Source organism: Falco rusticolus, chromosome 3 (assembly GCF_015220075.1).
Source record: "Falco rusticolus isolate bFalRus1 chromosome 3, bFalRus1.pri, whole genome shotgun sequence".
Lineage (NCBI taxonomy): Eukaryota > Metazoa > Chordata > Aves > Falconiformes > Falconidae > Falco > Falco rusticolus.
Window position 1 is genome coordinate 45,656,631 of NC_051189.1, and position 12,542 is coordinate 45,669,172.

Consider the following 12,542-nt stretch of genomic DNA (forward strand, 5'->3'; position numbering starts at 1 on the left):
TTTAGCTATATATGTAGCACTTTTATATTTACTGATGTTTAAGCTGTATTGGTTTGTTCACTTCAAAGTTACTATGTTCCATTGCATAAATAATGGACTAAATACTGCACAAAGAGCTTACCACAGGAAGGATACATTTGTAAAGAAAAAAAAATAGTGTTTAACATCTGCCTTGGGAATGTTTCAGGTATGCTGCAACCTTTGATAGCATACTTTGACCAGGTTTTAGAGTGCTTTTAGTTTTGATTTTTTTTCACTGAGCTTTATTTTAAACTCATTTGTAGTAAATGTACTTTTGGTTTTAGGGTAGAACAGAGCACTTATTCCAACTGGATGTTGCTGGGAAACTAGGAGATGTTGTGCAAACTCTGCATCAGGTATGTGGTTATTTGGTATCGCTACACACTTAATCACAGCATTATTTTTTATATATATATATTTAATGGAGAGCTGTATTTAAATACTTAATTTGAAGGTGAAATTTTTGTAGTATCTATTTTTAAAATGTAGCAGTTGAACACAGCATCTAGTTCTGACACCTGTCGTAAGCTACCCATATTAGCTTTTACTGTGCACGGGTATAGTATACAGGCAAAGTAATAACATGACAGTAGCAACGAACAAACATGTCCTACTTTAAAAAGAAAAAATAATATCTCTTTTAGTACTCTTGTCATTAAGAATGCTAAAGGCCCCTCCAGTTTGTATTGACTTCTGAGCTGTGTGGGAGTTCTCTATGCTATTTCACTTAAAGTTCCCTGTTCTTCAGCTTTACAGGGCTTCTTGTCTAGATAAGATGGGAGATCAAGCTGCCATGGTAAGTAACTGATTAGCTCTTTATCACTGTTTTAATAATAAAATTTTAATTGCATTTGAATCATAGACCATATTAACTTTTTTTTCTTCCACGTTAGATAACTGCTATATTGCAGTCACGCTTGGCTAGAACATCATTTGATAAAAACAGGTATCCTTCTAATCACTTTCTACTGGAAATTATTTTCAGCTTTTTGGTTGATGAGTCTACTGCGAGAGTACTTAACAAACAAGGTGCTTGTTTGGGGCAGCATAAATTCTCTAATTCAGGCAGTTATCATCTTTGTATTCTGAACCATCTGGAATGGAAATGGGAAATTCTGTGTTATGAAGATGAATGTGATACTTTTTTCTCTCTCCACACTGTTCATTTATCTGTGAATTTGTTGCAAATTTGGCATCAGTATATGCCAAATAAAGCTCTGTGTGGAAAAATCAGCTGGCTTACTGCTCTGAGACTGATGCAGAAGGTAGCAACTTTCCTTTCTGGAGTGCCTGTTTAAGTAGAGTTCTCAACAAAGAACTTTATTCATGTCTAAAATAGGCTTAGTAGAGTCCCAAGGTTATAAACTAACTTAAAACCTTTCTAAAGAATTTAAGGGTAGCTCTACCTAAGAAAGAACTGGAGGTAAACTTACTCCTTTTCTTCACTTGTAGATTTCAAAGCATTTCTGAAACGCTGCATATGGAATGTAAAGCAGAAATGGTGACACCACTGGTGACTAATCCAGGGCATGTGTGTGTTACTGATGCTAACTTGTACTTCCAACCTCTTAATGGATATCCTGTAAGTGCCTCGTAGACAATCTTGCATATGGTGTGAGCACGCTGCCCCTCTAGTGGACAGTTTTCATTTTCTGTATGATTCCTCTTAAATGGACATGGCGCACATCTCCAAGGCTCTATTTTCAGTTAGAATCAGAAGCTCTTTAGTTTTCCTTTATCTGTGCTGCTCTGTTGCATTCAGTGTATATCTGCTTCTGAGGCTTTATTCTGTGCCAACTTGCTTAAAGCTGACCTCCTACTGACAAAGCACAAAATATCCTTTCTTCATACTCTTAATATTTAAACATCACTTTTTTTGACATTGCATTTAAGATAAATTTCTTAATCTTACTCTGTGATGCTGTTCCTACCTAGTGCGAGTTTTATGTGCATTTACTTTATATTGGAAGATCTTAGGTACGTTTTCTATTAAACTAATAATCTCTTTTCTCTAGAGGAAACCTGAGTGCATGTGGCAGACAGGTTACAGCTTTGGAACTTTTGTCAGAGAAATAGCAGTGATACTTTTAGAGTATTAGTGGCCTGCTGAGACATGTCCAGGCAAGGAAAACGCGTTTCACAGCTGATGACAACGTGCTATTCCATTTCTGTCCACCAGCTGGCACCATTGGCAAACAGTTTGCCCAGCAGCCCAATGGCTTCCTTATTTTTTCGTATAGCTTATTGTGTTCTGCTCCTCTCTTGCATGATTATTATAACTGGCAACCGACTTGGGTGATAATACGCTATTCTTTCGTTATTCTTAAACTGCTTTGCTACTCAGACAAGAACCAACAGCAAAGACAAGCTGCTTCTTTTTAACATAATTGCTTAACACCTCTGTTCTACTGCTAAAATGACATGGATGGATATTGTTTTCGTGTTGCTGGTATTCCAGACTGACTGGAGAAGTTAATGTAGAAGAAAATACTTTCTAGAATATCTCTATTTTTTTCTTCCCCCTTCTTGCCCCCCCCAGAAGCCAGTAGTACAAATAACACTGCAAAATGTACGTCGCATCTATAAAAGAAGACATGGGCTAATGCCACTGGTAAGCTCAAATATATATTTTTTTATGTCTTTCGGTATATATTGTTTCTTAAAATGAGCAGCTGAAACTGTATGTCATTAGGTAAAAGCTAAATGTTTTTAAAAACTCTGAATTAAGTAGCGCACTGCGCTCACAGATCCTTTCTGGTTTTTAAGTGTTCTCGTTCCCAGTGTTGTGAAAAAGATAAAAACAGGAAGGCTGAACTCTTGTCAAGGATGAAAAATTTCTTTTGTAAGCAGTCAGTGTAGGGGAAGGGAGAAGGGAGTACCTCCAGGGAGCAATTAATTCCATTTATCTCTAACACTTATCTTGGGATAGAATGAATTGCTCTCTCATGGTGTGTTTTCTCTCTGGATTGATTCATGGAGGGAGTTTGATCACTGGTTCAGATTGAGACTAATGCGGAGTGATGAGTTCTGCTGTACATGGCTAAGAGACGATGAGAGTGCTTCAGTAGAACCTCTGAACTTATGCTTTCAGTGTTCACACTGAAACTTCAGTCTCGAATGAATTTTTTTTGTCTCAAAACACATTTGAACTAAATAGACATTTAACTCTGCCTCACCCCATTCACTTAGGACAAAAAAAGTGTATTACTTGTGCTTAATCAATCTAGACAGAGCCAGTGTATGGCTAGCTATAAAGCTATTTGTTCAGCTGGGTGTGACCTGAATGCTTTTATGATTGGAAATAGAAATTATAAAAATGTCAGAATATGTGGGCAAAACTGCTACCCAATTTACAGTCCTAAGTTTTAGATATTAGTAACTGGAATATTCTGTTTAAAAAATGTTAATATTGCAGCTTGTCAGTAATGCTGTCATTTACTTTTCTCCTCTTCCCCCCCCCCCCTTAACTTCTAAGGGACTTGAAGTATTTTGCACAGAAAATGATCTATGTTCTGACATCTACTTGAAATTCTACAACTATCAAGATCGAGATGAACTCTATTTCCTTATTGCAACATATATAGGTTTGAAGTATTTATTTATTAATGTAGTCTGTAGTACTTTGTGAACGTAAATTTGTCTGGGCTTTGCTCTGTTGATTTGTGGGAAAAATGAGAAGAATAAACAGATATATTGGCCCTAAAAATTTTTGATGGAAGTAAGCGAAGTTCAGAATGAATGTTGCAAAGTTGCATGTATTTTCTTCATTTGAAGAGCTGAGTGTGGAAGCTGAGATAGCATTATTAAGGTGAAATTTGATTTGCAACTTGATACACACTGTTGTTTGACATAACCCCCACCAAAAAAAAAAAAAAAAAAACAAAAAAAAACAAACAAAAAAAAAAACCCCAAAAAAACCCACCAACAAACAAAACCCACCAAAAACAACAAAGCAAACCAACAAAAGCCCCACAAACACTTTATCTTCAAAGCAAGGGGTAAATAAGATCCACTCAGCTAAACTGTGTTTTGCTGAAAGGCTGACTGAATTGTGGGTGGATCCCCCGGCCACCAGTTATGTCCAAGTGAAAATCCTGTTGAGAAAGTTCCCGTAATGGATGGATTTCCAGTGTACACTTAAGTATGTGAGCTTTCCTCACTCGTAGCAGTGATTGATGAAAATTACCATTCTGAAACAGTTAAATTCTCCTTTCTATTAAATCTTAATTGCATTAATTTCTAGGAAGTGATACCTGTCTTTTGCAGATCATGAACTGAAACTTTATGAAACTTTCTAAATAGACTAGTGTGTGCAGGAAAAACAAGCAGAAAAAAACCTAATAGTTTTTCTGTAATGCTACTACAACTGAAACATTGAAACTCACATTTACTGCCAATATTGAAAGTGTTTATGCAAAGTTTGTACTGTTCTGTTATTGTACCAGAGGTCTAGTTCTGTTTTGTAATGAATTTGCCTAAGTATCAGTTGACGTTTTCCCCACATCACTAAGCAAAGTAGAAAGGCCACACAGGAACAATCACTTCCCCTAAGAATTGTTTTAGTCTTTTAGATTTTCCTTTTGAAAAGGAAGTAAGTTCTGATATGGTTTTCCCTGTTACTGAAATAACTGCTGCTGTTACCCTGCTTCAGACTTTTTTTTTCTGGATAACTTTCAAAGATGAAATTTCAAGATGCAGATGAAGATGATGTTGTTGGAGCTTAGAAATCAAAAAAGGGTGAGCCCTTTCTCTAAAGGTGTTTGTAGCACCTCAATAGCTGTCTGACAGCAGAAAATCCTCTCTTTGAAGGTGCTAATGCTTTTTACATGTAGAATTTAAGGTGCTAAGGTGAAGGGAGGATTGGAATATGTTTTTCCAGCCTATGCTAGTCTAAAATAGAGGCCGATCATGTCCTAATCTGAATTCCTTTTCTTCTAGTTAATATTTTCAGTGATAATATTAGAGTAATTTGATGTTCCATAGAAATTCTATAGCTTTGTGTTATAGCTTCAGCAGCAAATGATGGTAAAAGGTAAAGACTTCTAAGTATGGGGAAGAGCAGCCTATAACACAGTTGTGGTAAAATAATCATCCAGAAATGTGCCGTATAATGCTTTCTGTAGCTAGGATGTGGTTTCACTGTGGTTACTTGATGATTGGACTGTTCTTGCCATCATGCCATGGTTGCAGTCCTTCAGTTCTATTTCAGGCATTTGCCAAGGTGCTGTACTCTGAATCGATGGAAGGAACAATTGAAAAAACAGAGAAAAACCCGAAAAAAAACCCTGTGCAAAGCTATCTCTCCCCCACCCCACAATTTCTCCTGATAAACCTGCCAGAGAAGATAACAAAGAAAGGCCTTTAATTTCATTTTAAGGTGGAGGGACAGAATGCAATCAACATTCCCAGGTCATTTCGTTGTCCAGCAGCATAACTTTGTATTCTTGCCATTGAGTAGAGGGGTAGTGCAATATTGAATATCTTGAGCCCCTGCCTAATGCTTCAAATGGAAACTCCAGGTCCGTAATTTCTACTTTCTTGAGTGGTGGTCAAGTTTTATCTTCCCCAAGTCTCTTTGTTTTGGTGGTTCTGAAACTGAATCCTGTTCACATACGAACATAACTTCTTTCCACAAGTCATTGTTAGTGGGCATCCTTAGTTGTCCAGTAGGAAAATATATTTAATTTTTTTTTTTCTTGACTCCAGCAGAACTACTTCTAGAAATTTGAAACCCTAAAGATTGCCTGATTGCCAAGAGGGCTGTTCATGGTCTGCAAATACTTTTCTATGCCTCCATAACAGTTAAAATTCTTTCCCATCCATTGTTTCCATGTTTTCAGCACTCCTTCTGCATGGTTGTTGTTGTTGAATGCCATTCAGGCCTGTTTGAACAGATCCTTAAAAAAACGTATACAATATGGTAGCTATTGAAGCATGAAGTTACCACTTAATTTTGGCTTGTTCTTTTAAACAACTGTGCCCTTAATGTTACAGTACCTTGCATGTTAATCACAGTATAATTTGGGGATGGAAGTCCAAACCACAAAACTCTTAATGTTTTCTTTTATTTTAGAAAATCATATTACAGAGCATACAGCTGAAAGTTACATGTTGCAATGGCAGCGAGGACATATATCAAATTACCAGTATCTTCTTCATCTAAACAATCTGGCTGATAGAAGCTGCAACGATCTCTCCCAGTATCCTGTATTTCCCTGGATCATAGCAGACTACTCTAGTTCAGTATTAGGTATGTGTATACAAAAAAGGCATGTTAGTGCATTATGTCCAACCTGCAGTGTCTCAGGGCAGCTTTTACACTGCATAAAGTTAACGTTACATCAGAGTGAACCTGGCATTAGTGATCTTGGAAGTTTTATTGTGCACTTACCCCTCCTCTGAAGTTTAGTGGATAAAATACCTCACCTTTTTCTGTTAAAAACTTCACTCTTCACATCCAGAGTATGCACCAAGCATCTGCTTGGTCACTTTGAAAATTGGCAGTACTGAGCGTTCAAAGACTGTCTGTGACTAATAAATGCAAAGGAACCGGTAAAATTGGTTTTTATGGAACAAGTTGGATTAATTGAAATGTGTAGGATCCGGTTGTTCTTTTATAGTTCTTAGCATAGTAAGTTGAAAGGAAGAGACTAATGGCCTGTGCCAAAATTGGTTACTTGATTAAGGGTCTTAGTGCAGTTTGTGTTGGAAGCTTGTTCTCTTGAGGATTGTGTCCCTCTACAAGGAGGAGAGTAGGGGAATCTATTTCTGTTTTCATCAGCACCCACTGAAACACCTCGATCCAATTGTTTGGTGGTATTTAACTGTAGCCTGACAGAATAGTTAATGAGTAGGAGGAAGACAATACCAGCTGATTTTGTGCCTCAGGTAGCAGGACCTGTGCTAAGTAGGTGATGTCATGTACATGTACTAGTTCTGAATGAAGCAAGAGCTATGAGATTACATCTGCTTGGAAGGAAGATGATGAGTAGCCATTTACAGTAAGACTTTATTCTTTTGCAGTTAGGGAGCAGAAGTTACTGGAGGGGTTCTGCATTGTTTTTTGTTTGTTTTATTGCTGTTTGGGGTGGGGTGGGGTGTCTTCTGGTTTCAAGTATTGATCAGAGTACATTCCCGTCTAGTAGAATGCCTAGAGTCTAACTATATCTTTTTAGATCTGACCAAGCCTGAAACGTTCCGTGACCTTAGCAAACCAATTGGTGCCCTGAATAAGGAAAGGCTGGATAGGCTATTGGTATGTATATCTTGGCTTTTACGTGCTGTGCATTGTGGGCCTTGTACATATTGGCAGTAAAAGGAGCTTTGTCAAGCAGGTTTTGGGAATTACGTAGATACCAAACTATAAACCTTATCAGAAGCAAACTTACCTGTAAACATAGCACATTTCCTTTCAGCTTGATTTCATTGGTACTGATTTAAAAGCATTTGAACCTGTTTCCTTGCTCTTACTGCCATTTCATATGGATATGCTTTAAAATGTTTTACCTCACTTTTAAAATAAAATCCCCAAATCCATTCAACTATTGTGAGTGCGTTTGTATGGCAGGTACTGGGATGCTATAAACATACACGGAAATATAAAACTTCAAGACCAATGGATTTAAATGCATAATGTAAAATACATGTATCAATTATACAAGACAAAGTGGTAGAAAACTTAAGTACTTCCATTTAAGAAAAATGCTGAATCGAGGGAGAGTACTTCAAAGGGAGGAAACCTGGATCCGTAGAGATCAGAGCACCAATCTAAAATTTGCACATGCAGATAATAGTGCACAAACTTTTTCTATTTCTCAAAGTAGGCAGACTTCCTTTACGTAAGCAAACACATAATTACAAGCTTAGAAGATCCTCCCTTTCTTAGCTTTTAATTCTTTGTATAAAAGCATTGTCTTCTATGGTAAGTTAATTATTCTGAAATTTACAGAACATAACCATATTGGTTTAGAACATTCATTAGTTCTTAATGAAGCATAGCAAAAATATTGCCAGACTAACTGCATTATATTGTCAAAAAAGATTAAATATTTCAAAATTGTAAAGCTTCCTGAGGTTGTTGAAGGTAGGAACATGATAAATGTTATGTTTTCAATAACAGTACACAGTTTTCTTTCTAAGATCTGACTGTGTCCTTAAATTGTTAGCTGTCTCATGCCTACAGTAAAAGTAACTTTATTTAGATTATGATAGGTTTTAGGGGTAACACCTAGGTGCTTCAAACAGGAGAGAGTCTTCCAGGTTGAATTAAGTCAGTATGTTCTTCCATACTTATTAAACTTCACATGAAAGACAAAAAGGAAGTATTTGTTTGGACTCCTTTGAAGCTGAGTCGCTGCAGTTACATGTGAAAGTGAGAGAGGAAAAAACCCTGGTAATTCTGGATGATATATATATACACACACACAAATTACATATATGTATATCATATATATATCTCTCTCTCTAATATAACTTAAAACAACTTTTTACTTTCTTGATTTACTGATTATGGTTATTAGAGCTTTTTTTTATTGTTACAAAAAAAAAATAAATAAGGGTGGTCCTAGTCTGTGTCTTAAAAAAATAAAAAGTGTGTATGTGTTTAATATTGAAGGAAAGCAGGAGTGCTGATTTTAAACAGACCTCTCTTTCTTCTTCATATGTTGCAGACACGTTATCAGGAAATGCCAGAGCCCAAGTTCATGTATGGGAGCCATTATTCATCTCCGGGTTATGTTTTGTTTTACCTTGTTAGAGTTGGTAAGACAGCTTTTACATGCTCTCTGAGCAGACCGTTACCTCCAAAGTGGACAAAGTTTGGAGCAAGCTGATGTTTTTTTTTTATTTCTCCTTAGCCCCAGAATACATGCTGTGTCTGCAGAATGGAAAGTTTGATCATGCTGACAGAATGTTCAACAGGTTTGTTTACATTTTGTCTATACCTGAATTGGTTTTGTTTTCAGATATGCATCAAGGGAGTGCAAAGCCTTAAAAAATAGCTTTTTAACAAATGTGTGACTGATACATGTTATCTAGTCTTGCAGAAACATGGAAGAACTGTTTGGATGGCGCAACAGATTTCAAAGAGGTAATTGGATGGAAAATGATTGAAGTCCTTGGTATCTGTGCTAAGCTTTCTGTTCATAGATGTCTCCTGTTGATTTGAGAGTTTTGAGGTGGGGCTGGGGTGTGTTTGGTTGGATTTTTTAGAGGGTTTGTTTGTGGATTGTAGTTGTGTGTGGGGGTTGTTGGGGCTGTTGACTGCAATTTATGAATCCTTTAACGTTTTTAACTTCTTCGTTCTCTGTAATTCCATGATTGCTTGTCTGTGTCTGCTTTTAATTTAATAGAAGTGTTATTGTGAATGTTATTGGAATAAGTGGGAATTACCAGAGTGGAATAGGGCTGAAAAGATGCAATTTTATGCATTGTCTGCTGGAATCTTGTAAGGATTTGGCTGTGTTACAACAGTACATCTGGTGAGGTTAAACTGTAGTTTTATCTTAGTTTTTTGAGCCTTAGAGAAACCATAACTTGTAGAATATGTTGAGAATGATTAACTGTCAGATAGTGGGTGTTAATGCTTCTTTGATAAAGGAGTCTAAAATAGTGATACTTTAAAAAAAAATCTATAGTTAATGGTTAGCTATGGTGGTTCTTAAATAATTGGCTTAACCTCTGAAACTTCTGTTATCATTCTCGTTTTAGTCTAGACTTTTGTCTTGACTCTTACCTGATATCTTAAAAATAAGAAGGTAGCTATGCAATGACAGTTCTGAAGATACTCTTAGATGTTATGGATTTGTATGCCACACATTACGTGTTAAAAATATTTATGCCACTCTGAATTTATCTCAAAGAATTGCCTTGTGGGTACTCAAAAAGCCTAGAAGTAGTTGGAAGGATGTAATGGGAGGAAGTTTCCAGTACTACTTTATTGACAAAGAAGAAAGCCTGGAAAAATTACTACCCAGCTTTAGGACTTGACATACAAACTTCGACGACTTTTAGTTTTTACTGACTGTATTTGACATAAATGATCAAAGCTAGGCTAATCTCAAAATTTCCTTTTTTTTTCTTCTTCCAGTTGATTCCAGAATTTTATGAAAATGATTCTAGTTTTCTAGTAAACAGTTTGAAGCTGGACTTGGGAAAAAGGCAAGGTGGAAAGATAGTTGAAGATGTAGAGCTTCCCCCTTGGGCATCAGGTAATAATAGTCAAACTTCTTGTATTATGAATTAATTCAAGATTATCTAGATTCCTGGGATATGGTGGTGGTTCTCTCAAAAATACCCGTTCTGTTTTCTTAGGAAGGATTTTTTGCTTTAAACCATTGAGATAATTAATAGTCGCATTTAACTTTTGTAGCAAACTCGAGGTTTGGTGTGGGCTGTTGAGGTTGGTTGGGCTTTGTTTTTTGTTTGGTTTCTTTTTCAAGAAGGAAGATGAACAGAGATGGATACCAATACTGAATGGGGTATCTTCTCCTGCAATTAACCTTTCTCTTGCCAGGTCCTGATGACTTTCTGCGGAAGAGTCAAGAAGCTTTAGAAAGTCAGTATGTATCAGAACATCTTCATGAATGGATTGACCTAATATTTGGCTGCAAGCAGAAAGGAAGTGAAGCAGTTGCAGCTCACAATGGTAATTACACACTTTATAGAAATTGCAAAAATAAAAAAAAGGGATGCTTTAATTAGACAGGAATTGTAAATAACAGCATATCTGTGTCTGACTTGTTTTGAGCGTTCAAAACTGCTTTGAATGCTTGGTCCTTAAAGGAAATGCAGTTCTTTGTTACTGGAATCGATGTCTTATCTAGTAAAGTCTATTGCCTTCATCGTAATTTGCATCTTTGAAGATGTACCTAAGATAGTAGGCAAGAAGATTCTATAGCGTTGCTGTTACTTTCTCGCACAGCGTTGTGTGGCAATGTAGTATGGAATTAGTGTCTGCCGATTAAAAGTAGGAATCTGTAGGATCTCCACATGAACATGTATTTAACTTCCCTACACCGTGATTGCAGTGTGAGAATATCCATACAATTTTCCAAACTCCACCTGAGAGAAGTGGCAAGGGAAAGAAGGGGCTAATGGGCTATAACTGTTCAGGAGCAAGAATGAAGGAAGAAATGTGCAAGTGACTAGGTTTGTCCTTATGCACATATATACTACTGCAGTAGTGTATATACTTTTTACTGTACATGTGGAAAGTTTCACTATTTGCAAGCTTATTCAGAGCATGTATGTAGCCATTGTAAATGCTCACAAAAGGGGCTGTTATGTAATTGCTATGATGATGTGTTTAATTTATCTAAATCTAACAGTAATAGCAATTATTAACTTACAGCTAAATATCAAACTGCTGTATTTTGCTACCCAGTAAGGAAATGTCTCCTTGGCAAAGGAACACTAGCACTTTAGATTTTTAGGGTGTTTATTCCAGAACCCCTGATGCTTTTGAAGGATTGCAAGTAACAGACAATATTGAGATACCTTGTTAAGTGCAAACTAGAATAACTTTCAAAAGAGAACCTGCCTACAACAGTGGGGAGGGAAGGAATAAGCAACTCTTCATTTTAGTAGCCCGTGCTTACTACTTCCAGGGTAAGATGATGGGATTTGTTTTGTGGTGGGTTTTTTGTTGTTGGGTTTTTTTTTAATATGCTTACCCACATGTCCTTAAATCATGATTGGCTATATTTTAGGTTTGCAGGGGTTGGCATCCAACCGTACAGTGACCGTAAGTGTCAATTATAATGTGGCAGAGGCTTTGAATATGGTAAATCAGCATTTAAATTACGGCACCTATATTTTTATCTCTCAAATAAGAGCACGTTTTATGCACAACATGCTATTTCTGCTGCAGCATGGATTGTTATTAGCATAACGAGTTGCAGATACTTTAGAAAAGAGAGACAGAATTTATCTGTTTATGAATGAACCTGTGTCAAAAGATAAAGTACATGTTCTTATGCAGAGACCCCAAAGTAGTTCACTGTATAACTGCTATCCTCATAGCAAATTAACAGGTGAATAGGCGGACCTTTATGATCATTCTTTACTACATTTTGTTACCTGTTGAGAAGATAACCAGAGATCCAGTTATGCAACTGTGCTTTTTTTTCCCTTTATTGTGTATATGTGTGGGGAGTTATTTAATGAAGCTTAAATAAGTCTTCATTTATGAAAGGACTGATTTCTTCTGAAACTTTCTTTGAGTTTCTTAGAAATCCTAACTTTTTTTCAGGTAAGAAACCCAGGATTAAAACACAAGATCTCAAACTCTATAGTTTGCTGAAATAGCTTGGTTGCTTAGGTATAACCAAGTTGAGTAAGAATCACAACTTCATCTTGCATAACTACTATAAAAACAAAGAAAATAAGCCTTGTATATCTACATTGTACAAATAAACTTTTTATTTTCTAGTGTTTCACCCATTAACTTATGAAGGAGGAGTGGATTTAAACAGGTAATTAACAGGAATCCACTTTTTTTTGTTTGTTTGTTAAAGCAGTTA

The 12,542-nt window shown here is 36.4% G+C and overlaps 1 protein-coding gene across 2 annotated transcripts in view; it reads left to right on the top strand.

The window, feature by feature from the left end:
• Nucleotides 1-12,542, top strand: part of NSMAF (neutral sphingomyelinase activation associated factor) — a 39,762-nt gene that overhangs the window by 16,204 nt on the left and 11,016 nt on the right. For both annotated transcript variants that reach the window (XR_005103118.1, XM_037379774.1), the window contains exons 7-20: nt 306-377; nt 770-817; nt 915-967; nt 1,474-1,603; nt 2,561-2,632; nt 3,497-3,605; nt 6,095-6,271; nt 7,197-7,276; nt 8,691-8,781; nt 8,877-8,940; nt 9,058-9,109; nt 10,109-10,229; nt 10,535-10,666; nt 12,452-12,494. Coding sequence is in view for 1 of the 2 variants with exons in the window: in XM_037379774.1 (XP_037235671.1) it covers nt 306-377; nt 770-817; nt 915-967; nt 1,474-1,603; nt 2,561-2,632; nt 3,497-3,605; nt 6,095-6,271; nt 7,197-7,276; nt 8,691-8,781; nt 8,877-8,940; nt 9,058-9,109; nt 10,109-10,229; nt 10,535-10,666; nt 12,452-12,494 (1,244 nt within the window). In the remaining variant the exon portion in view is untranslated. The remainder of the gene's footprint in view (nt 1-305; nt 378-769; nt 818-914; nt 968-1,473; nt 1,604-2,560; nt 2,633-3,496; nt 3,606-6,094; nt 6,272-7,196; nt 7,277-8,690; nt 8,782-8,876; nt 8,941-9,057; nt 9,110-10,108; nt 10,230-10,534; nt 10,667-12,451; nt 12,495-12,542) is intronic.